Source organism: Pteropus alecto, unplaced genomic scaffold (assembly GCF_000325575.1).
Source record: "Pteropus alecto unplaced genomic scaffold, ASM32557v1 scaffold101, whole genome shotgun sequence".
NCBI classification, from domain to species: domain Eukaryota; kingdom Metazoa; phylum Chordata; class Mammalia; order Chiroptera; family Pteropodidae; genus Pteropus; species Pteropus alecto.
This window is the reverse complement of record NW_006432945.1, coordinates 19,588,290-19,612,558: the sequence shown is the minus strand read 5'-3', so window position 1 is coordinate 19,612,558 and position 24,269 is coordinate 19,588,290. Positions and strand designations below refer to the sequence as shown.

The following is a 24,269-nucleotide window of genomic DNA, read 5'->3' as shown; positions in this document are numbered from 1 at the left end:
TGAGAAAAATGTGAGTTAACCCAGCAACCAAATGGATTAAATACTGTGTGAATAGATAATTCACAAAGGAGGGTGGCAGATTCTTCCAGTGACGGCATCAGTGGCTGTATATTCTGGAAGGGTTTGCTCTTTGAAAGGTTACTGCTGGACGAATGTGCGAAAGAATGTTACTGGCTAACAGAAGAGAACTTTTGATTGGTTAAAGCTGGTTAAGGGGTGGTGCTCACGGGTTGAGAGTGTTATTCATGGTTAGCAATTTCTGTGGCTCTTATCCCCCGACTGTGAGTTCTGAAGGAGAGTATCTTTGTGTCTTCTCATAGCTCCTGAGTGTCATGTGTGTACTACAGCCGTGCACGTGTGTGTGTTTAGTCTGAACATCATAAACTTTTTTTTGGCTAGGAAATGCAGAATAATTTAAATATTCTGTGATCAGATAGCTGAAGATAGCTTGCTGAGATGTAAAGTTGGAACTCTGGTTGGTGATTCCAGTGGGTTTCATTTATTTTTACCGTTTTTATCCTTTGTGTTTATTGGTACTTTTAAGTATTTATTTTCAGAACTATTACATTTTATCTTTTTCCTTGGGAAGAAATGATTATTTGGCCACAGGTGGTTTTCATTTTTCAATATGAAGTATGTGCACTGACAGCCTTTGAAACTTTAATGCTATATAACACATAGGTGCTTTCATTGTTTATAGAAATCCTTGATCCTTGTTTGCAATCTGTTAAATGGCGTGCCATCTGTGAGTCTCCCCAGATTCCATAGATTGATTGGCCTTTACAGTAAGGTTGCCTTTTATCTGAGTTTAGTGTAAACCCTTCCGCCTGGGAACCTTCTCTTTACGTGCTTGTTCAGGGCTCTGGGCGTGTCAGCACTCCAGCGTTAAGTGTGAATTCTGGGCACAGGCATTCTCCCCGCGAAGAAGGTCGTGAAGGATGGCGGTACAGGGCACAAGGTGGCACTGTCCACAGAATAGCTTGGCGTAGGTGAGCGACAGTCCCTCATGGCTTCGCCCTGCTGCACACGTCTGCCTGTGAGAGAGAGAGAGAGAGTGTGTATGTGTGTGTCATTATTAAAGAGTGAGCTAACTAGTTACTCCACAGGGAAACTTTATAGGTGATGGCTATTAAAAAAAAAAAAAAAAGATACAAAAAGGGAAAACAGCCTTTTCTGAGACCTCGTGAAATGTTTTTTTCCATGTGGACTCTGTTAAAAGCTTGTTGATGGGATCTGGTTTCGAGACACCACTTGATAAGCCTTGCTATTCCTGTTTCTGAGAAATCTAGAATGGGGCGAGAATCCTGATGTTATTGTAAAAGAAATCAATATTAAATTGTTTGATTTTATTTACTGGTCTCATTAAGAGTTATTGAACACCCCACAGTAAAATGTTTACTTTTTAAAGTCTATTACAAAACATATCGTCAGTAATTCAGGCATTTGCGTACCGACAATAATCAATTTAATATTATTTGGTACTCTTTATGGATTTAATTTTGCTACTGCTCCCTCTCCCCCCAAAAATTAGACCAGTGCTGTAACAAATAGTTCCTGTAACTTAGTTTAGAAGACACGACAAAACTCATTTTGCTCAGTGAATTTTGACGACGGTAGATGGTGTGGGCGGTAAAGAGTATAACATGGTTTTGGTGTGAACTCTCGGTAGGGAGAGTTGACCTTCGTGAGACAGGTGAGACCATGGGAGTGTTCAGTGTGTCCGTCACGTTATACGGGCGTAGGAAGGTCAGGGGAAACTCGGACTCTGAGGGCTTTAGCAGAGATGGTCGTGAGGTCCTTCATCCTTGGGCCGTGGAGGGACAGCGTCCCCAGCGGGACGAGATGGGCTGCTCAGAGAAGCGTGCCAGGCCTGCGTGGAGACCGGGGTGGAGGTGGGTGTGAGTGGCCACGGGGTGAGGGTGCGAGGCTCGGTCAGCCGTGGTCCAGTCCTGGAAGGCCTTGGGAGCGGGCGGGTGGCCAGGATGCACACCTCGCGTGGTTTTGCCGTGCAGTAACTACAGAAAAATGATTTTTTGGGGGGAAGGTTCTCTTAGACATGGTCGACAGGAAGAGATTGCAGATGATCAGTGTCGGGGGCCCCTGGCCCACGGTGTGGCCTTCGTTCCTGAGGAGTTGGGGGAGGGGCACAGAGAGCGGAGAACGGGGCTCGACAAACCATCTCGGGGAGGGGGCTTGAGCTTGGCTGTGCACACGGCATTTGACAGGGTGGCACCCAAAGCAGAGGCGGCCGTGCACGTGGCTGGGCTCAGGGTCTGACGTGCAGACTGGGGTGTGTGCACACGCACGTGGGCGCACAGGGCACTTTCCCGGGACACTTCTTGGGGAAGCGTGGAAGGTCGGCGCTCAGGCTCAGGAAAGGCCAGAAGGAGTTTGACGTTCAGGGTATAGAAGGCCTTGTTTAATCGTTTGATTTTAGCCGACTTAATTTGAGTGGTCTTTTTAAAAACTTACTTTAAAACAACCAGTAACCTGTTTTCAACAACTTGTTTGAAAATAATTGTAAGAATAAGTACGTTCGGGCCCGATCCAGTTCTAAAATCCGAATGTTCTGATCGTTTCCGAGATGGCCGTGCTGCGGAGACAGCAGCGGATGATCAAGAACCGGGAGTCCGCCTGCCAGTCGCGCAGGCGGAAGAAGGAGTACGTGCTGGGGCTGGAGGCGCGGCTCCGGGCTGCCCTGTCGGACAACGACAGGCTGAGGCGGGAGAACGGGTCGCTGAAGCGGCAGCTGGAAGAGGTGGTGTCGGAGGTGAGGCTGCCGGAGGCGCGGGTCTCGGGTCGCGGGGTCCTGGGGTTTCACATTTCCAGGCGGGGTGTGTCACACGCTGGCGCTGGGCGGACTCAGTCCGCCTGCTCCCTCTCTGCCCACTGGACTGAGTCCGCCAGGCCACCCCAGGAGGGAAGGCAGCGCCAGCGGAGCAGCCGCTCTCGTCTCTGCAGCCGGCCGCTGTTCAGCCTTTGCGTGGTTGCCGTGCTGGTCCCCGGGCAGCTCGCGGAGACACGCCGCTCTCAGGAGACCCGCCACGCTGTCCTGCGCCAGGCGATGCCTCTGCCTCTGGGCGGGGCTTCTCCGGTCCCTCTGTCTGCCCTGAGCACATGGGGACAGTCTGCTGTGCTGTGGACACTGTGATGAAGAGACGGGGAGACAGACAGCAGAGGCAGCTTAGGGTTCTTCGAGGGTCCAGAAGAATGGAGAACCGCCGCGTTCTCTGCTTTCGGGTGGGGAGGCACCCACCGCGGGCGGCTGCTGCGTCTTCTCTCCTTTCTCCCCTTCTCTCTCTGCCGGACGAGGGCGCTTGGACGTCCCGCCGCAGAGTTCTGAAAAGGGCCGTGCATCGCTGTGGAGCCGAGGTCTCCGTTGGCGCTCACCCGGGTGCGGGGCGCGCCTGTCCTCGGCGTTGCTCCCCGCGAGGCCGGCGTGTGGAGTAACCGCTTCCTACGGCCGTTCCCTTTAGAACCACAGGCTGAAGCTTCCCAGTCCGAAGCGAAGAGCCATCTGTGTGATGATACTGTTGGCGCTTGTCGTCCTGAACTGTGGACCCTTGAGGTAAGTGTGTAGATGTTTGTTTTCATACTGATGCTAAAAATTCAAATTCTCGTCATTATTTTCGCTCTCGTCGTCAGCTAGAGAAAAAGATTCATTTTGTTCTTCTCAGCGATCGGGCGGGAGAACAGAGATGGGATTCCTTCTTGTACTTCGCCTAGGTCTGGCAGAAAGTCCCCGTTTTTTCCTGAAGGAAGCTTGAGTTTTCAAATAGGTCATCGGCAAAGCAGGAAAGCGAACTAGGGTCAAGGGCCTGGGCGTCAGACTGCTCGAGTTCAAGTCCTGGCTCCTCCACTCAGCGACTTCGTTGTCTCAGGCATGCAACTTTCTGTGTCGGTCGGTGCCTTGGTCTCTTTTCAAGTGGGCGTCACAGCAGTGCTGCTGCCACCACCTGCCTCCGTGCTGCGGCGCTGGAGCGTCGGCGATGACAGGCACGTGGGCGGCTTCCTCAGCCTGAGACAGCAAGCGAGGCCCGCGAGTCTCCGCTTGATGCGGGAGGTTTGGAAAGGCAGTCGGGGATCTAAGCGTTTGGCAGCGTTCTGGCTGATTCCGGTGCAGGTCTGCAGCTAACCACAGCTCGAGAAGCGCTGCTTTTAGGGTGGAGTCATGGAGGGGCCTTCGCAGGGGTCTCAGAGATCACCTCTTTCAGATGCCCACTCTCTGTGGCACACGCAGCACGAACACAGTGGCCTCCGTGACGTTGGAGTCAGAGAGTAATTACATGGGGGCCAGGCCGTTGAGGATCTCCTGGCCCTCCGGGAGGGGGACCTGCGCAGGGACAGCTGCAGGGCGATGGGGCGAGCGTCGGAAGACTGGGGTGAGCGGAGTCCTGGGGCGGGGTAGCTCGTTCGCGTGAGGTCCTCGGGGAGAAGGGCCACACCGTACCGATAGATGCTCAGACGTTTTTGTTGAAGGACCTAGTGGAAGGGAAGTCCCCACAGACGACGCTGAATCTCGTGATCACAGTTTGCCGTGTGGGAAGTACGGGAAGGCATGCCAAGGACAGGGAGCAGTGTGTTGAAAGGCTCAGTTATGGCTGACGCTTTCAGAAAAAAAGTGAAGAATTCGGTGTATCTTGTACCCGTGGGAGTGTGTGGGCGGGGCCGTGAGTGCCATGTGCACCCGGGACGTGGGTTCCGTGGCATCGAGAGTGGACGGGATCGAGGACGAATTAGCGGCAGGGTCTGCACGTCTGTCACTCCCACGGCCTGGAGCGCTCCCCCCGAGACCCTCGTGTCAGTCAGCTCCCGTGCCGCCTCGGTGAGGCCCTCCCGGGCCAGCCACCCTCTCTAGAAACTTGCAAGTGTTAATAATCCTGAACTAAGCTGATCTGCAAATCATCCGTAAGCCACACAAACGGCCGCGTTGGGTTGTCCCCTTCCCGGTGTTTGGAGGCAGACTCCTACCCCCAGAGCACTTTCCTTCTAGGACCACAGGCCTACCTGGCTCTCCTCACCTCACGTTCTTCCTCCCCTTCTTTCCTCTGAGGACCCGGTCTGCCTTCTGTGCTTCCCTAGGGAGGGTCCCTTTGTGTTGAAGTTCAGGGTTACAAGCAGGGTAGACTGTGGGATTACAAAGTGTTCACACACAGAATGTGTTCCTGATAAGCCCAGTCTCTAAGACCAGGACTGATGAGTTGGAAGTATTAAGTAGCTATTGCAGTATTTGTTATATACCTGTGTGTGTGTGTTTGTGTTTGTGTGTGAGTCTGTGGGTGTGTGTCTGTCCCAAATTCTCCCATCAAGAGGACATACATCGATGACTGGAGGTATTGGGGAGAGTGGAGAGGAAGAAGTAAATAGGAAATTCTTACATGTAAACAAAAATAGCAGTGTTTTTAAAATAATTTTTTAGCTTTATTTGATAGCCTGTCTCCTGGGATTGTGAAAGGCTGATGAATTTGGCTGTTGACAAAGAGAGTAATTTCTGTTTCACTGGAAATATTTCCTCATTGGAAATATCAGTTTGCAGCAACTAGGAGAATCTCTTTTCTCAGCTATTTGAGTTTAAAGTTTGTTTATATGTGTGTGATACTTATTTCTACTTCATACACATGTACAACAGAGCTTTGAAAGGGTGGGATACTGACTTGGTTTAAACAATTTATAAATAAGGTACTTTATACTTATAAAATTTATTTCCAAGATCGTTTTTCACATGACAGGATGCGAGGCTGTGGGTCGACCACGTCAGTGTGTCGTGTTGTCTTGCTCTGTGCCCAGCGCTGTGGCCATGTGCCTGGACCGACAAGGAACTCGGGTTTGCTTCAGAGCCACATACAGCACGTGTGACATGTTTTTATTTCACTGATTGTTTTGCATTTAAAATTTTTCAGCCTGTTGGAACAGGATCCCAGCAGAACGAACCCTAGCGCGAGCCCGGCGCGTCAGAGGCGGCGTCTCCTGGGATTTTCTGCTCAAGAGACGCAAGACACGCCGGACGGTGTCATCCAGCAAAACGGCCACAGGTAGAGGGCGCGTCTGCTCAGCCGACGCAGTGACGCTGAGACAGGGTTTCCTAGTGCGCCGTGCGTCTAGACTGTTTGGTCTCCGTTTTAGTTAGCAGGGCAAACAAGTTCTTGAGGCTGTCAGTGAATTTTACTGTTAAGATCAGTTCTAAGAATGAATTTCCTTTCCGAAGTCTTTACTGGTTTTAGAATTCTCGTAGAGGTGCGCGCTTAAAGTCTCAGTCTGTGTGCACTAACACACGTCTTGAAACACACAGTACCTACACATTTAAGTAGGTGTCAGTCCATTAATTTGGTGTTCTCACTTTTATCATTATAAATACTGAATAAGAGATACCAAAAATGCGTGCGAAACATTTAAAAGCACCAAATATGGGTGGGTTTTGAACTGAATTTTAGGTGATTTGTTTGTACTCTGCCATGACATTTGTATTCATTTTTTGACTCGTCTTCTTGTTAGATTTCATTTTCTAGGAGAGTTCAGAGAACTGGTTCAACTAAAAAGGTAGATCCCAAGCCCATGAGTCATAATACTGTGTTTGCCTGCCATTTAATTAACTGCATATATTTTTTAGTCTTAGGAATGTGTGATACATAATAAGATGACCATATAATTTGTCAACCAAATTGGGACGCTTCTGAGAATGAAAAGTAGGGCAGGGTTGTTACGTCAGGACATCGGGCTCCAGTCGGGGCTGCCCCGTATAAACGAGGGAGGACAGTCGCCCTGCGTACAAGGCACCGGCCAGAACCTGCCCGTGTTCCAGGCGTTCTCCTCAGCCCGGCCCTTTCCGTTAGTGCTTTACGTGCTGCAGGTCTCGCCCTTGAGCGGTTTACAGGCGCAGAGCTCGGCTGCCTCCGGGCCGGCGCGGGTCTGATTGTCTCCAGATTGCGCTGGCTCAACTCACCCGCGCTCTTTCCTGGTATTTCTTCTGTCCAGCTTTTTTCTTTTCCAAAGAATATTTTTGGCTGGTAGAACAAAGCCAGTCAGCACAGATGTGCAGAAATCATTACGAGAGTTTATCGTGTGGAAATAAAATTATAAATCAGAAATGTATTTTCAAAAGCAGTTTCGGCCTTCTCGAATGCACTACAACATTTGTGTCTTTGTAGGTAGGCAGGCCTGGCTTTTAAAACGACGTGTCTGTGACAGGCCTTTGTTCCCAGGTTTATCGTGTGGCAGACAGCCTCACAGGCACTCAGACTTCACCACGGACAAGGCAGAGTTTTTTCTCCCTCAGCCTTTCGATTCCGGCTGATTCCCTTCTGTGTGCACAGTCATTACCCGGGCAGCGCCGTCTCTGTTTTATTCCAAACAACTTAGTGTCGATAGGCAGGAGACCTTAACTTAGTTTTCCACTCTGCCACATCGTATTTGTCAAGGGGCCAGTGATTTCAGTGTCAATAACTGGGGGCTAGATAGATGTGAATTACTGTGATGATTTCTGTAGAAAATGAGAAAATGACGTTCGTGCTATATGGTCTTTTCTGTCATATTTGCTTCTGTCTGAATGTATGTTCTATTTATTATATTTTTATTTCTGTAAAAAACTAATTCCAGTTATGATTTTCTACATTAGACTTTTAGGCAGTTAAGGTGCGAGAAGCCACATTCTGTGCATGTGTGTTTCAGATACGGCCGCTCCGTTCCCAGTGACAAAGCCCTGATGGTGCTGAGCGAGGAGCCCCTGCTCTACCTGCCCCCGCCTCCCTGTCAGCCCCCGGTCAACGCCACCGAGTCCCTCAGGCGAGTGTCGCATCTGGGTGGGCTCCCGCGCTCCGCTGGGGGTCGGGGACAGCCTTGCTCGGCTTGGTTGGGCGGCTGAGAGGACCTCCGAGGTATCTGTCCGGTGACCGTAGGCGTCTCAGTGGGGGTCCCGTTTCCGTAGCAGCCTGCTGGAGGCGTGACGGGTCTGTCTCACGAGCTGGCAGTGGGGTTCGCACACTTGAACACGTCTTACTTGAAAAGCACAGAATGAAAGCTCAGGTAAGGGTTAGACCAGCGGTGGTAGCGTTCAGAGCAGAAGGTCCCTTTTCTTCAGATTAGGGAGAAGATGATCTGGAGATGTAGCTCTGCGTACACTTTCCCGTCCGTGCGCCTTTTCCTACCCGCTTTTCCCTGGACTTCTTTCCTGTGATTTTGGATCCTAGCCTCGAACCTCAAAAGCTGCCTGAGTTTTTTCTTTGTGATAAGTAGTGATCAGCTGTAGTTAAGTAAACATAGGTAAAACTGCTTCACAGCTGCTCTAAAAAGTAAGCAAAGTAAAGGGAAATTTTATTGGGACTAGGCTTTAAAAAAAATTCCTGGTGTTGGAAAATTGGGAAGTTTGGAGTCTAGTGTGTTAAAATATCCGGGTTTTTTTCCAAGCACTCCAGTCCGTCCTTTCCTTCTCCTGAGGAGGGTGGTTTTCGCAGGCCGTAGCGCCCCGCTCGTGGGCGGGGGCCCCGTGGTGGCCTGGCGCTCCCTGGCCCGTGCCGTCGCTGCACATGGCCAGGGGCAGAAGCGAGAACCGCTTCCGTGCGGCAGGTGTCCGGCTGCGGGTCGTTGAACCGTGAGCTCGTGGTCGAGGAGGCTACATGGAAAAATTCATGTCGTATAAACCACACGGTGTCTTCGCTCTTCCCAGTCAAAAAGCAATACCGAAGTCCAGACGCTGGGACGCTTCCTGGAACCTGTGGGATAGGGCGAGATGGTTATTTCTGGTAACACGTTTAATTACGCTGTTTTATAGGTTAAATCATGAACTCCGAGGGTGGGTGCACAGACACGAGGTGGAGAGGACCAAGTCGAGAAGAATGACGAATAGTGAACTGAAGACCCGCATCCTCCAGGTGTGTCTGCTCGGCTCTGGCTCTGCCCGCGGCCCCGGCGGGGCCGCCCTCTTCCCTTCAGGGTGTTCGAACTTGAGCCGCGCCCCCTGCTGCTTCCGATGCCGTCACCCCGGGGGAGCCCCCAGGTTTCCTAGCACTGGGCCAGGGCGCAGGGTGCTGCCCCCTGCCCTCTCCCGCAAATTTGCTTTCCAATCAGGGGTTCCTGTGCCTGGACATCGTATCAAATATTTTGTGGCACAAAATGCTTAACAAATGACACTATGTATCTCCTGTTCTTAGAGCTTTTCAGAAAGGGCGTTGAAATGTGGGGCAGCCTGGAAGTGAAGCCCCATCTCCCTGGTGGCACCCTCGGCCGTAGACATGTAGCAGTGTGGATGGGCGACAGCTTGGACTCAGCTTAGTTAGCCGCCTTCCCCTGCATGTCCTTGGCCACAAAGCGCCATCTCTCGTAGTCACTCCGTCTTCATCATGTATTTTTATTACTGCTTCCGAAGAACTTAGACTGGCAGCTGGCACATTGCAAGTTGCCAGCAAATGTCCCCTGTGGTGGCAGCTGTGAGCCGGGTCCTATTCCCGACCCTGAGGCCCGGTGGTGAGTCTGACGGAACCCTCGCCTCAAGAATTTACATCGTAGTGAGAGAGAGAAACAGGAAACAAGTGAATAAACACTTACGTATACGCCACATGAAAGACGTTCTCTAAGAAAGAGTGGGTTGGAAGTCAACGTGTAAACTGGGAGACAGGCGGCTGCTTTGGATTAGGTGGCGAGGGACAGCTCCTCTAAGGAGACTCCACTTGTGGCAGCAGCCTCCAGTTCTCAGCAGTTGAGTGGACAGAGGTTCGTTGTCCCTCGAAGTCTGCCGGAGCTTGCCAGGTGGCTTTCCTTTAGCAGTGACCAGAGAGGCCTGGCCCAGGCCAGCTCGGGCGCTGACACACTGAAACACGGGCCTCTCCGAGACCTTTGTTCACGTTATGGCAACTTGATTGGTTGTTGGTACTTCTGGAGGTTAAGGCCATTGTCACCAATGTCACAGCTACTGCAGAGTTCCAAAGCTGCTAGTGGCCTTGGAATGCAGTGTACAGTTCTGCAAAACTCCTGTGTGCCAGCGTGGCCAGAGGGAAGATGGACTCTGTCCCCCTTCTGCTTTCCAAAATCTGGTGCCAACTAGTGTGTCTCGTTGGCAGGACATTAATATTATCCAGAACCCCAGTGGCAACAAGTTTGGGTAGAGTAAATTTTGGGCTTCTGTCCCTTGCTGTACAGGGAGGAGCAAGGAGGGGTGGGACTAGATCATCGCACACAGCTGGCACATGGGCTTTACGAAAATTCGATTAAAGTCCTTGGCCCAAGTGAGTTCTTTTGCCTTGTGACATAATTTTTCATGTTAGTTTATCCTGCACATTAGATAAATACACAGAGTAATGGGTGGTCAGGGCTCCTTGATCTTGAAGGAATGTTCGTGCAATGGAAATTATTTTAATTTTACAGCCTTGGAACATTTGGAGCGATTTCTAGTTTAAAGTCTTCTCTCTCTCTCTACCGTCTTGGGCGCGGATCTTTCTTTAGCGAGCTTGGGTAGTGTTGAGAAGTGTGGGACTCCACGCCATTACAGAGAAAGGACTGACATGGGTAAGTCCATATTAGTCAGGGTGAGAAGTTCTGCTCAGTCAGAGGAGGGAGAACCCTCCTCAGCTGTCGGCGCCAACGCTTACGGACAGCCCAGTGGTTCGCGCGGTGTGGAGCCAGCAGCTGCTCTGCTTGGTCCTCAGCTTCTCTGGGTCTGGGTGAGTGTAGAGCGTGCAGCTGGGTTTCGTTCCTCATTTCAGCCTTTTCCCCTCGCACCACCCCTTTCAGGTGGAATGTGGACCCAGTAGTACAGTAAGATCATCTGTGTATTTAACAGATTGACATTCTTTGAAGTTTCTGTCATTTCTAAACCTTACGTACCACATTTGGCTTGCGTCATTTCGTAATTCTACCCTCTTTATAGACTGAAGTGTTAGAAGAGGTAAAGGATCGAATTAATGAAAATATTTTTCAAAATGAAGAGAAAATAGGGATATTTCTAGGTAGACAAAAACTACCGTAATTCGTCTCCAGAAGATCTGCACTGTAAGAAATACTAAAAGAGGTGGTTTAAACTGCAGGAAATGGCGTCAGATAGAACCAGCAGGAAGGAAGAGCGAGAGAAATAATAGATGCTCCTCCCGCTTTTAGTGTATTTTGTGTTTGTGTGTGAATGTAAATGTCTTTAAAAGCCTTTCTTTTTTTTTTTTAAAGTAAAAACTCAGAGCAGTTCGTTGTGGGGGTTACAGGTTATGTAGAAGTAAAATACAAGATGATAGGAGCAGAAAAGTATGGAGGCGGTAGATGGAGTATACTCTTAGGAAAATTTTGTGTTGTTCAAATGATATTTCCAGGTACACTATGATCACTAAGATCGAAGTATAATTGCTAGAGCAAACACTAAAAGCTAGCACAAAGAAGTACAGCTTAAAAAGTGAGTACAGGAAATAAAAATGGAATACTAAAAGTACATTTCAACCAAAGAAGGCAGGAAAAGAACGCACGATAAAGAACAAATAGGGTACATAGAAAAAAATACCAAGATAGTAAACTAAGCCCAGCCACGTTAGTAATAAAATTTAATAGACTAAGGATATCAGCTTAAAGAGAGACTGGCAAACTAGAATTTTTAAAAGACAAGACACTATTCTATGTTGTTTACGAGAAATAACATTTTAAATATAAAGACACAGATGGAAAATAAATGGGTGACAAAGTGTGTATACTGTGCAGACATGAAGCATTAGAAAGCCGGGGTGGCTGTATTCGTCAGAGAAAGTAGACTTCCAGACAGAATAGTACAAGGAACAAAGAAAGAAATGTGATCGTATAAAAGGACATTAAATCAAGACAACATAATTCTAAATATATAGGCTCCTAATAACAAAACTTTAAAATACATAACGCAAAAAAGTGACAGAACTGAAGGGAAGACAGCTCCACACGTCGCTGGAGATTTTAAATCCCGTTCCCTCCCGCGTAACCACCTGCCGTTTTTGCCGATCCACATCCTGCGATGCCAAAGCTCACTGCCGGTTTTTCAGAGGTTCCTCTGCTAACTGGCCTAAGTCTTAGGTAGGTAACCGGCGAATCCAGTTTCTGTTTGCTCAGTGTCTCTGTAAGCCGGTGTTTTAAGGCTGCTCCCTTCTGAGTCAGGGAAGGAAGTGTCGCTTCTCCCGGCGAGACCTCTCGACGCTTGGTCAAAAGGCGTGTGCCAGCGTGAAGGCTTCGTGGCTCACTCAGCCAGCGGTGGAGTCTGGCCTCCCCGTGGGCCTTTCAGACTTCAGGAGCTTTTCATTGGGAAGAGAAGTATTTTAGACCAACATAGTTGTTAAATGTTCAGTCGTACCTGCACGACTTGGTCATAAAACTTGAACTGAGCGTTTGGGCTGTTTTCTAAATAACTTTATGAGAAGTGTCCTAAATGTCTCACTCTCCATAAGACGCATCTCTTGGCCCAGAGTGTGACCAAAGGAGTTGTAATTTCTGTGTTGGCGTCGAGTTATGTAAACTTACTACGTTTACATAATATTCATGAAAAAGACACCAACCGTGATGTTTTAATGACAGGTCGGTAAATGTAAGTGCCGACTGAGTCGCTACGGGGAGACCTTCATGGAACTTCATGCTATGGCTTTAACCTGCTCTTTGGGCTCTGGAGCAGGACTCGGGGTCTCAGCTCGTGGCCGTCCAGTACACAGAGACCACTAGCATCAGGTGAGGAAGTGGGGCCGCTCCGGACCAGGAATTGAACGTGAATTACACTTGGCCCTCATGAGTCATGAGTTCTGTATTTGTGAGTCGCCTACTTGCTAAAATTTATTTGTGATCCCGAAGTCAGTACTCAGAGCACTGGTGTGGTCATCTGCAAATGTGCGGTGTTCCCAGGCGAGGTCATCACAGCGAAGCTCTCCTTGCCCGTCTCTGCCCTCGCGTGGTAAACAAGTGTCCTTTCTGGGGCGTATTTAGTGTCACATTTTCCACATTTTTATGCTTTTTCGTTGGAGACCTCGTTTAAGATGGCCCCAGTGTGGTACTGAGCTGCTGTCTCGGGTTCCTAAGTGCAGGAGGGGCCGCCCTGTGCCTCGTGGGGACGGCCCATGTCACAGGAGCTTCATTCAGGCCTGGGCTTGGGGAGCTCAGTGCTGCGGCGTGAACACGTGTGTTGAACGGGGGGCCCTGAACAGGTGCAGACGACAAGGCGATGTGTTGATCTGCGGTGGAAATGCCACCACCAGGGCTCACGGGAGCCTGGCGCACGACTCGCTAATTCAGGGTCCCACAGACTACGAACAAAACTGTCATGAACTTTAAAAATTGACTATATTCAAAGCGTCATGGTCAGACATGGCTAGTGAGCAAAGGACTTGCTTCAAAGGGAGACCTTCGACTCGCTCGTAGTTCCCTTTCAGGGCTCTGTTTCTCCTCGTCGGTCAGTAAGGACCGATTGGAGGTACAGAAGGAGAGCGCGTGAGGGAGGACACGTGCGAGTTCTCTTTCTGCAGAAAGATGAAGCATCATTTCTGAGAGCACGTGAGGGAGAACACGTGTGAGTTCTCTTTCTGCAGAAAGATGAAGCATCATTTCTTTAACTCTCCTTTAACTAATTGTGTTAAACAGTAAAAGACTTATTCTTGAGCCCTATAGTGATGTCATCTGAGTGAATCTTTGGGGATACGCTGTGGTTTGAGGCGCTGTAATTTTATTTACAATTTTATCATGGCGCTGCCACAGTACTGATATCTCTGCTGCGGATTGCTGAGCGAGTCCTGGGGGACAGGAGCCACACGTGGCACTTCACCTGCAGTGTCACGTCTCTGGCCCCAGTCACCGTCCTGCAAGGTCCGTTTATATAGTTATTCTCATTCTGTTGGTGAGGAAACCGGGGTTGCTCAGAGGTTGACTTCCCCGAGCATCCCCACTTGAGGGCGGCAGGGATCCAGAGCCCAGATCCCAGCGTCAGTCCTAAGCTCTCTGTACCTTCCACGCAGCCTCCAGGCAAGTGTATCTTCCCAGACTTGACAGAGCAGTGAAAAGAACTTTTCCTCAGCCTTAAGTTTTGTTACCAAAGAGTTTAAAATCATGCAAACCAGCACGTCTTCATCATGTATTATACGTTCATTATTTTCTGATACGTTCATTATTTTCATGTGCGTTATAATGCACTTGACTTTCTGGTACATTCTCAAACCTCTATCTAGAAATGAGTTTCCACTTTAGTGAATTGACTCTTCCAAATCTCCTGACCTCGAGCCTTTCAAAATGTTATAAAAAACTGCCAAACTGCCACTGGCGTCCTGGTCGAGATTGTCACGCCGCAGACGTGGCCTCAGAGCGGGAAGCATCTCCGAGGGGCCATGAATCTGGCGGTGGAGGACACTTGCCTGTCTCTCGCTCCTGCAGGAACTCGGGACGTGAGCTCCAGGTGTACCACGCCTCCCCCAGAAGCTACCACGACTTCCTCGATGCCATCCGCAGAAGGGGGGACACGTTCTACGTTGTGTCGTTCCGAAGGGTAAGTGCTCTCGGAGGCACGAAGGAGCTGCCGAGCCCTGCGTGGTCCGCGGCGCCGGCTGGCCGTGGCCCCACGGGGCCGGGCCGCTCAGGTCAGCAAGGAGCTGAGGTCAGGCGGGCAGTTGGTACCGAGGAACGATATGCTCCTTGCTGGCTTTGTCACCCCTGTGCATGAGCCAAGGAGGAGGGGAAACGGGCACGTTTCTGGGAGGCCGGTGGCGGGACGCCCATCGGCTGTGGAGAAGTCGGGGTCCTGACACCCCTGCTGGGGAGGACGTGTCAGCCACCCGGCAGGCTGTGCGAGAGTCCGTGTGTACACAGCCCCTGCACGTTGTGGAGTAGATCGTTTTCGTGCTGTCTCTTTCCCATTAAATGCAAACCTGTGCTCCGTAGAGCTGCCATACGCGTGTGTGGGTGTGCTGCGTGTCAAGCCAGGGACACAAGAGCTCGAACGCCTCCACGGTCTGGGCCTGGGCTTTTCCTTTTCCTTTTTCGAAGAATGGAGCGGGGCCGGGGTTATAGATAAGCACACGCTAACCACAGAGTAAGCAGTTCATTCTCTGGTTGTCAGCGCTCGCTACTGAAACGCTCGGGAAACTCAGTTCCTTTCCTGAGGTTTCAATACCTAGGAGCCCAGAATTTCAGGACCAGAGAACTGTCACGTTTGAAGGTTAGGGAAGCGTTCCATAGTTTTGGTCATGGATCGAATGTGCTGGGAGATTTGGAAGACTTCGGTGACGCGGCTCACGATGTCTGCCTTTTCGTAGACTTCCCGGTGCTCGGCCTGTTCTCGAGGTCTGTCTGTCGTTTCTGCGCTGCACCGGCCTCCCGCTGGCTTTCAGCAGCAGGGGGCGGCTGGGAGCAGGGTCTCCGCAAGGCTCCAGCGGGCCCGGCTCATGAGAACTAAGTGTGTGCTTTACTGTTGACACAGTCATGTTTGAAGTGGAAGAAAAGAGTAAACTTCTGCAAGTGGGACCCAGCGCTGCGGAGGGGAGGCTTGGCGGATGTGAAGGCGAGTGCGCTGAAGGTGCACGCCATGGGGTTACCGCAGAAACGCGTTCCATTCGCATCTGGCCCAGGACTCCTCCGAGGTTCGGGCCAGGTTTTCTATTCGATCCAAAGAGTTGGGTATATATTCGCAGTTGCAATTGTCAAGCCATGTGTTGAAGTCACGGTTAGTGATGTCTTTCTAAGAAAGAGAAGTATTTTTTACAGAAAATATTCCTAGCTTTAAAGGGACAGTATTTTACAAAGGAAGATGGATGGTACTTTTAAAAATACGTGCTTTACGTTTCTCGTGTTTGTGAAAGCTATTTCTTATTAGTTAGCGGTCTTCCTCACGCGGGGAAACTGTCAGGGCGCTCACGTTCGGTTTGGATTTTTCGTTTCTTGATTACTGATTTGTCCCATCTCGGTCTTATGTATTAAGGAGAAGCAAGAACGAACTTGAACCTAATGAGAAAACAGTAGTTAGAGACATCTTTTTGCATTTTTTTTTGTTTTAAAAGTGGGGTAAGGAGTTAATTTTATCATGGTGACTATAATCTATGTCATGGGACAGGAATTTGGTTCTTAAATCCTGGATTGTCCTTTCTGTTCCTGCTAGAATGGAAAGAAAAGTAGTAATGACCTCATGCTTGTTTTTTCTTCAATTTTTCGATGTAGAATACGCTAACAGTTTCATCAGAAAGGTGAGTGGCAGCATTTCTCGTGCAGAAGATTGTAGACTTTTTCTCCCACTTAGGTTCTTAATTCCATGGACAGAAATTATTGCAATTGGTACCGTATGGTTGTATCGGAAACTAAGAAATATAGAGATTCTGAAGCCCGAGGCTTTGCTTAGTATAAAGTAGACATGACAGAGCCAATAAGCGGCTGCATTATTTTATTCTGTAATTGGACTGTAATTGTATTTAACAAGTATTTTGATATCTAAAGTAGGAGTAGCGTGGACTGTTTCGTGGTTCGTCATCTGCTAAACCAGCTCTTTCCCGGATGTGCCCTCCCTCCCACCCCACTCCTGCACCTTCTGCCTCTCTGCGGTTGAGCCACCGGCAGAGGCGCCCATGGGCGACCGCAGCGCCCCTGCCCAGTGTCCTGGCCGAGCTCACGCTCTCCTGTTTGACTTCCTTCAGGTTTCGCCTGCACCCGGCGTCGCCGTGTCGTTCCAGGTGTTCACGGCTTGTGCTCCTGTCGGTGCTGCCTCTTTCTCCCCCCTTGACTCGCTCTGGTGTGGTTTGGAGCAGGGCTTGCTGGGAAATAACTCGTTCTCAAACTTCCAGGTCACTCTGATGGTATAACTGATGCGTTCATAAGAAAAAAATCCCGTAAAGTTGAATGTATCTTTTTTTCTTGATGCTTTCCTGCGCTAGTGTATTCAGGGAGGGAGGGGCCGGCTAAAGGCCACACCAGCCTGGCTTCCGGAGCGCGGGACAGGAGCAGGCGGCAGGAGCGAAAGCGCCAGCTAAGGTGGGAAGCTGAGTCCGGAGCGGGGGGCCGGCGCTGGGGGCAAAGGAGGCAGAGTGGGGTCACTTTTCCTAGAACTAGTGCACTCCGAGGTGTGGTGCCGCCCTCTGGCCCACCGGTACCCCAGAGGCCCTTTTCATCTTCTGGGGCAGTTGCCCACTAAAAGTCGGGTCTCTCCGATGCCGACATGCCAGCTCCACTCCCGCCTGATACTTCTTTTTCAAATGAGATGGACGCCACTTCGGGAACACTTTTAATTTCTGGCATATTTTCTGCTTTCGGTACCTGTCCCTCAGATCAAAAAGAGACACCTAACTTGCCTTCTCATCTGTGTCAGATACCTACAGAGTGTCTCACACACAGCGAGGACCGGAGCTGTCGCCTGGGCCTGCCTCAGAAATGCCCCCCTCTCTCTGAGCACGTTCTGTGCTCGCGGGTCCGGCCGCGTCGGTCTCTTCTGAGCTGTTCGTCAGCAGTGCCAGGCGTGTGGCCTGGGTTAAGTCACAGGGTCTTGCTGTGGCGGGGGAAGCGGAGGAGACGGCCCCGCGGCCGGCAGTCCCCTGCTTGTGCTCCGGTCCGCGTGCCGCGTCGGAGCCGTTCCTGTCATTCCTGATCCTGCGGCCGCACAGCAAGAAGGTCTGGTCAGATGTGGACGGTTAGCGCCCCCTTTGGAGAACTGCGCCGACAGCCTCGTCTGGTGACCCACAGGCCGTCATCGACCAGAGAGCGGGGTCGACAGCACGGACCGCGTTCTCGTGTCTTGGAAGCCAGTGTTAGGCCCAGGCGCAGCCTGGCCTGCTCTTCTGAGAAGACGGTCGCGAGGGGTCTCGAGGGCTTTGTGAACTGTTGTTCCACTGCGCAGCCTGACTTAAAAAGTCCTCGCCGTGTCGGTCCCTGACTGTTTGAGCTAAAAGGCTCATCTCTACGTCCTGAGCCTCTTGAGAGCGGAGAGCGTCTCGTGCTTTTCCGTTACCGCCCCTGGTGCTCGGCACAGCGCCGCCTCGCAGAGCAGTCTTAGGCGTGCTGCACTGAAAGACGCCCCAGTGCTGGAGCTGCGTTGTTTCCATCGTCTCTTAGGGACTCTTTTTACATCTGTTGCTTAAGGAAACTTGGGTCTATTTTAGTGATCCAAGAAGTAATAAGCAGTGCTGAACTCCGGGAGAAAGTTCTTTGGAGACGGCTGAGCAGAGACGCATCGGCTTCGTTCTTGTCTCAGAATCTAAGCTCTAGAGAGAAGAAATCACGTGGGTGACATGTTTAACAACCCACGGGACTGCAAGGTACTTGCATCCTCAGGTTTGAACATTTGGCAGAAACGTTTTGGAGTGTATTGTCATTAGAACTTCCTGCTTTCTTTTCTGGAGAAAGGATGCTGTCTGGTATCCACAGGGATTCAAGCAGCATGAGCCAGAAACTTGAAACTTTGGGCAAAGTAGAGGGAAGGCTGTAACGGTGCAGAAAGGCCGGCAGGTGATGTGACTGGAAGACCACTTGAAAAAAAGTCACAAACGAGCAGTGATATTTCCTAAATTAATGCCTAGATGACTACCTAATACATGCTCGGAAGAGTGGCCTGTTTTCTTAGCGCATGGCACTTATTTTTTGGAAGTTTCTGTTTGGTGTGTGTAACTACGCAGCCTCCCAGACAGCAGGAGCCTCCCTGGTGCTCAGAGGCAGCTGGCGTGCAGAGTCCGCCCCCCAGGGGCCTCGGCCGCCCTCGGTGCAGGACTTCCCGGCGGGGGCGCGCGCGGTCTGCGGTCTGGCCGTGTTGTTATCTACACCGTTACGGCCTCCTAGCCAGATTCTTTCTCCATTTGGAAAAGAAATGTGAATATGTGAGTTTGGAAAGATACTTGCTTAAAAAAAGTCTTATCGCAGTAGAGAGACATTTTGAAAAACCTTTTAGAAGGTTTTTTTTTTTCTTCTAATTTTTAACTCACTTCGAAACGCACTCTCATCCAAGTCTAAAGCACATTATAAAAAACAGCTGATTTGTCTGAGTGCCCGCTTAACCCAGGGTAACTTAGTGATCACACTGGTCACAGTCCGTGTCCGTGTCTAGTCAGCTGTGTGCAAATGCTGACGCCTCTCATGTCCAGGAACAGTGTGCTTCACGAGTCTCTTTTACCTACGTCATCTTGTTAGTGTCTTTCACGTGGCAGGGTCAGTATTCCTGGTCCCATTTACAGACGAAAGAGCGAGAGCGTTTGGCGGCCTGTCTGAGGACACGGAAATGGCACGCGCCGGAAGGGCGGCTGTGAGCGGAGCGTCCTGGCTGAAGGGCGGCTTTCCCTTTGCAACTGTGTAAATGGAAAAGTCACTGCTCCTCACAAGCCAGCCCTGTGACGCTGCCAGATCTGCCTGTGGTTTTGCTGGAGCCCTTGCAGAACAACTAAGTTCATTCCGTTTGTTTATTACCCGATTATGGTTAGAGCACTCTAGGTGACACTTTCTTAACAGTGAAGAATAACTTAATTGTCCGAAAGATTACACTATAACTTTAGATTTTAAACCGGGGAATAGGGTAAATGGGCTTTGAGGGTTTCTAGTCTCTTTTTAAAACACTGGGGGAAAATATCTCTGCTATCTTTTAGAAGGGAAGTAGTTTGGCCGACACGGACCCTGCTCTAATAAATCAGAAGTCCAGAGCGTCTCCCGGGGAGGTGGCCTCGTGCGTGTGTCAGTGCATTGTCTTGTTGACTCTGTGTGGCGTGCCAGGTCCTTGACATCAGCAACGTTTGATCTCGTGCGCCTCGTTAAATGAGTTACTGCCGTGGTTTTAGGGGATTTAGTCATTTGTTCCCTGGCTCTGTAACAGATTGCTAGCTAGCATGAAAGAATTCTATTACTTGGACTTTTCAATTGCAAACTCTAAAATAGCTTGTTTTGTGTTTGAGAAACGATTGTCCGGCGGCCTCTGTGACGAGGCTGGTACACAGCATGCACGGACGCAGAGCTCACGGCTCGGGAGTGGCCGGTCTCCGGCCTCGTCAGGAGGGTGGCACACCCTCCCGAGTGGGCACGGCCACCCACCCGTTTAGCAGCCGTCGTGTGGCCGTGTTTGCGTCACGCATGTCCATTTCATCCCCGCGAGGCCTCCTGCCTTCGCCGCCGGTGAGGCCCACTCGCCCCGGCCGGCCTCCCGCCAGCTCCGCCGCGGCTCCCTGCAGCCCGCCCCTGACCCCTCGGCCGGTGCCCGCGGCTCCAGCCACGCTCGCCCGTGCCCTTGCTCCGCGCCTTTGCCGTCTCGCCGTTCAAAATGCTACAAGCGGCGGGGTTTGCAGAAGCAAGGGGTTTTTTCTCAGTGGCTGTTTAAAATCACTTGTGTGACTCGAATGACAGTGAAACTTGGAAACAGTGTGCGTCCGCTGTGATGCGGTCGGACCTTTGGCTGTGGCAGGCACACACTCCTAAGAGGCGGAGTTCGGTGACCGGCAGCCTCAAGTTTTGGCAGGTTCCTTCTCGTCAAATTTCAGATTTTTCATAATGAGGAAAAAGGACATTTTCTGGAAGCAAACCGCATTCTAAGAAAGACTGCTTCTGCTGCATCGTGACCAGCGAGGGGAAGCGTTTCTTAAACAGTTCGTCGGGGCGGACGTCAGAGGCCGGCGTTCTCCCGACTCCGCTGGTCGCTGTGCCTCGCGACCACGGCCTCGCCTGGGTTCAGGGGCATCGCCCGTAAAATGATAGCGTTAGACTCGCACGTTCCTTCCAGCTCCGGAAATCTGCGGTTCTTCTGTGTGCGCGTGTGAACACTGTCCTCCTAGAATTCTGTAACATTGTGTTAAAACCCTGAATTACTAAAGCGATTCCGTTTGCTGGAGTTAGTGCATTTTAAGGGTGTTAAGAAACAATCGTAACAAACAACAAAATATCAAGTTACAAGGTAGGCCCATAACTGAATGAGTTTGACTTTTCAGTAGCTGGTTGCTCTCGTAATTTATTTACTAATCAGTTCTGTAGTGTTTACAATATGCCAGTCTTCAGTCCTCACAATATCCCTGTGAGGTGGTGCAGTCATTATCCTCATTTTATAGATAGGGAACTTGAGTCACAGAGAAGTTAATTAATTTATCTAGCGTGACACAGTTCGGAAGTCGCGGAGCCAGCGTTAACCCAGACAGTCTGGCTCCACTGTCCAGTTTCTCTGGTCACTTCCCTGTGTTGCTTTTCTAGAACTTTTGTATCCAAATGTCTCCACTTTTCAAGTATCCAACTTGAAATTTAATTGCACGGATCTCTGTCTAGAACACACTTTGGGTTGCTTCAGGTTCATTTTCCAAAGAGGAGGGGACCAAAGACAAAGCCGCTTGGAAGAGCAGCCACATGCTGAGGCAGTGGCGGGGGAGGGACACGGGCCCCAGGGGACACAGGGGACTGCTAGGGATACGGAAGGGGAATCAGAGCAGCGTGCCACAGGTGGAGGAAGGACTTTTCTTTTCAAACGCGGAGGTCAAGGAAGAAGCATTTAAATGGGAGGAGGTCAGCGGCACTGGATGTCACCGAGCCCACGGAGAGTGAGGGACGAAAAAGCCCTGTGGACTGTGTAAATGTGGCTGTCATCGGAGGCTTGAGATGACATTTCTGGTGGAGCAGTTGGGACAGTCAGACCAGAGGCCGTTGGGAGGGAGTGTGAAGTGGCGGGGTGGTAAATTCGGCATTGGGCAGGAGGACTACGGGACGGTGTGCATGTTGGGGACAGGGGACCTGCGACGGTGACATATAAGCCGAACAGACTATTGTGATGAACTTATGTAAATGTAAGAATGTAGCATGTATTTTATTTTTGACAGATGTTTAGAAGGAAAACAAGTTGTTTCTCACCTGTATTGTTTTCTGTGTAAAGCAATGCATGGAGCAAGTTAAGAACAATTTTTGTTTGTTTATTTGCAGTAGAACTACAAAACAAATAGAAGAGAATATGGAATTAAAACCAGATTTAAAAATCATATTTAGTATTACTTGAGACATCAAAAGTCTTCTAAATCTTAAATAAGGAGCTGGTTTTTAATGTTAAAGAGTTTTAAAAATATAAAAGTTGATAGAACTCTTTCTAATTTAATTTATATGGAGACAGTCTTGTAGCTGTGCTTCATATGGAGTCAGAGAACTAGCAAGGCGGCTTGTTAAATCATTTTATGTGTAAACGAAACTTGGTGTAAGCGTTTTGATGATGTCACAACACTCACTCATGGAGACAGCAGTTATTACCGTTAGGAAAAGTTGATTTGTGATCTGCCTCGGGATTAAGGACCGAGACACTTGTGTCGTTTCCTCCCTTCCCCCACATGTGGTGATTTGTTCATTTTGGACTCTGATTTGTTTACCTTTGACACCATCAGCAAATCTGAACGCTGACACTTATTTGGTGTTTCCTGAAAAATGTTAAGGCTAATAGTTGTGTGACATTTATTTCCAGGCATCGATGCTAACCTACAAAGAGCCTGTTGCGGGTGGGCTGTGGGGGCTGTGCAGTTCAGTTCACAGTATGGGAACCACATTGTGCGACGTACATTCCGTTGTGGCTATGACAGATAAAGCTCCTGTGAACGTTCGTGTGCAGGCCTTTTAGGGATGTACGTTCTCACTTCTCTGTGTAAGTACCTCGGAGTAGACTGGCTTCGTTGCGTGGAGGCCTGTGTGTAGCTGTTTAAGAAACTGCCAGGCTGTTTTCCGAAGTGGCCGCACCATTGTACGTCCTCAGCAGCAGTGAGCGAGAGGTCCACACCCTCGGCGCACGCGACATGGCCGGTCTGTTGAGTTTTAGCCGTTCCGTAGGTGTGTAGTGCTGTCCCACGGCTTCCATTCGCGTTTTTCCGATGACTGATAATCTTAACCATCTTTTCACGTCCTTATTTGCCATCCATATATCTTCTTTGGTGAAGTGTCTGTTCAAATCTTTTACCCATTTTTAATTGGGTTTTTGTTTTCTTATAATTGATGCCAGTTATATATATATATAGAGAGAGAGAGAGAGAGTCAGGATACAAGTCCTGTATCAGATACCTGCTTTGGATATATTTTCTCCCACTCTGCTGCTTGTCTATTCAATTTCTTATCAATATTTTTCAAAGAGCAGAAATTCTTAATTTTGATGCAATCCAATTTATCAGATTTTTCTTTTGTGGATCGTGTCTTTGTTGTCCTAAGAAATCTTTGCCTAACCTAAGGTCACAAAGATTTTCTCACATTTTCTTCTGAAATTTTTATAGTTTTTAGAGTTTACGTGTAGGCCTATGATCCATTTTGAGCTGATTTTTGTATATGGTGCAGGGATGGATCAACGCTCATTTTTTGCATATGGACATCCAGTGTTGTCCGATGTTCAGGTTTTTGTGTATTACTCTTAACTTTTTTGTTAGGTTGTACATTTTGCTGGAACTTTCTGAAAGTGTCCTGTGATCGAGCTCCTTCACCCTCAGAGTCCCAATCTCTACTCTTAGACGGTGCAATGGTATTCGTACGCTCTTTGGGAACATGACATGCACTGCAGATCATGATAGCAAAAGTACGATGAGTCGCAGGAGATACTGCCAAGCCAGGGTTCTGGGGCCCAGATGAAATAAACGCACGGCACGCGCCCGTATAGAGCACAGTGCTAGGAACGCACAGCAAAGTAAGTGAAAGGAGGAGTGAGAATAACATTCTTGTAAGAATTTCTGCTATTTTTTATCCCATCTACTAGTGTTTTTTTCTCTTTATTTAGTAAAAAAGAATTAGACCCTAGAATTAATCTTTTAAAAATATATGTATTATTATACGTGTATGAACGTGTGTATACACACGTATATACCTACACATATTTTAGGCACTGGCTTAAAGAGTAGAAAAATAGCACAGGGTAGAGAGAATTTATCCGGTAGCATTGTGCAGCCTTATTCAGAAATAAAAAGAGTCTTCCGCTCAGCTATGAGTCATTACTTTTTGGTTTTGTGGAGAAAATAACTTTCGGGGGCCGACGCAGCACTTTTTGTCGGCAGCCATGTAGTGTGGGCTGCGGAGTCCGATGAATCTGGATCGCGGCCAGCCTCGCTCTTCTCACAGATGCAAAAGGCTGTCGGGGGAGCTTTCCGGAGCCTCCGCCTCCTCGCTTCCGGTACAGTGGTATCAGTAGTTACGCTTCCTAGGTGAAGAGTTTATATAAAATAAGAAATTAAGCACTAGCACAGCATGTAAGACATAGTTGGGTGTTCAGTATCTGTCTGTTTCCCTGTCATCAGAGGTGAGCTCTGAAGCACATGGCTCCAGTTTCAGGAACTCAGGTGGATTGGACAAGGGGAGAGAGTCATTTCTCATCAGACACAGTACGGTCATCCAGGATCCCTCCCCATCCTCAGCTCTCCATAAAGATCCTTCTT

At 49.5% G+C, this 24,269-nt stretch overlaps 1 protein-coding gene across 2 annotated transcripts in view; it reads left to right on the top strand.

Annotated features, from left to right (window-relative positions):
* Positions 1-24,269, top strand: part of ATF6 (activating transcription factor 6) — an 85,805-nt gene that overhangs the window by 24,899 nt on the left and 36,637 nt on the right. For both annotated transcript variants that reach the window (XM_015586244.2, XM_025043874.1), the window contains exons 8-14: positions 2,585-2,770; positions 3,477-3,568; positions 5,901-6,032; positions 7,666-7,779; positions 8,765-8,865; positions 12,582-12,648; positions 14,335-14,446. In XM_015586244.2, the coding sequence (XP_015441730.1) occupies positions 2,585-2,770; positions 3,477-3,568; positions 5,901-6,032; positions 7,666-7,779; positions 8,765-8,865; positions 12,582-12,648; positions 14,335-14,446 (804 nt within the window). The remainder of the gene's footprint in view (positions 1-2,584; positions 2,771-3,476; positions 3,569-5,900; positions 6,033-7,665; positions 7,780-8,764; positions 8,866-12,581; positions 12,649-14,334; positions 14,447-24,269) is intronic.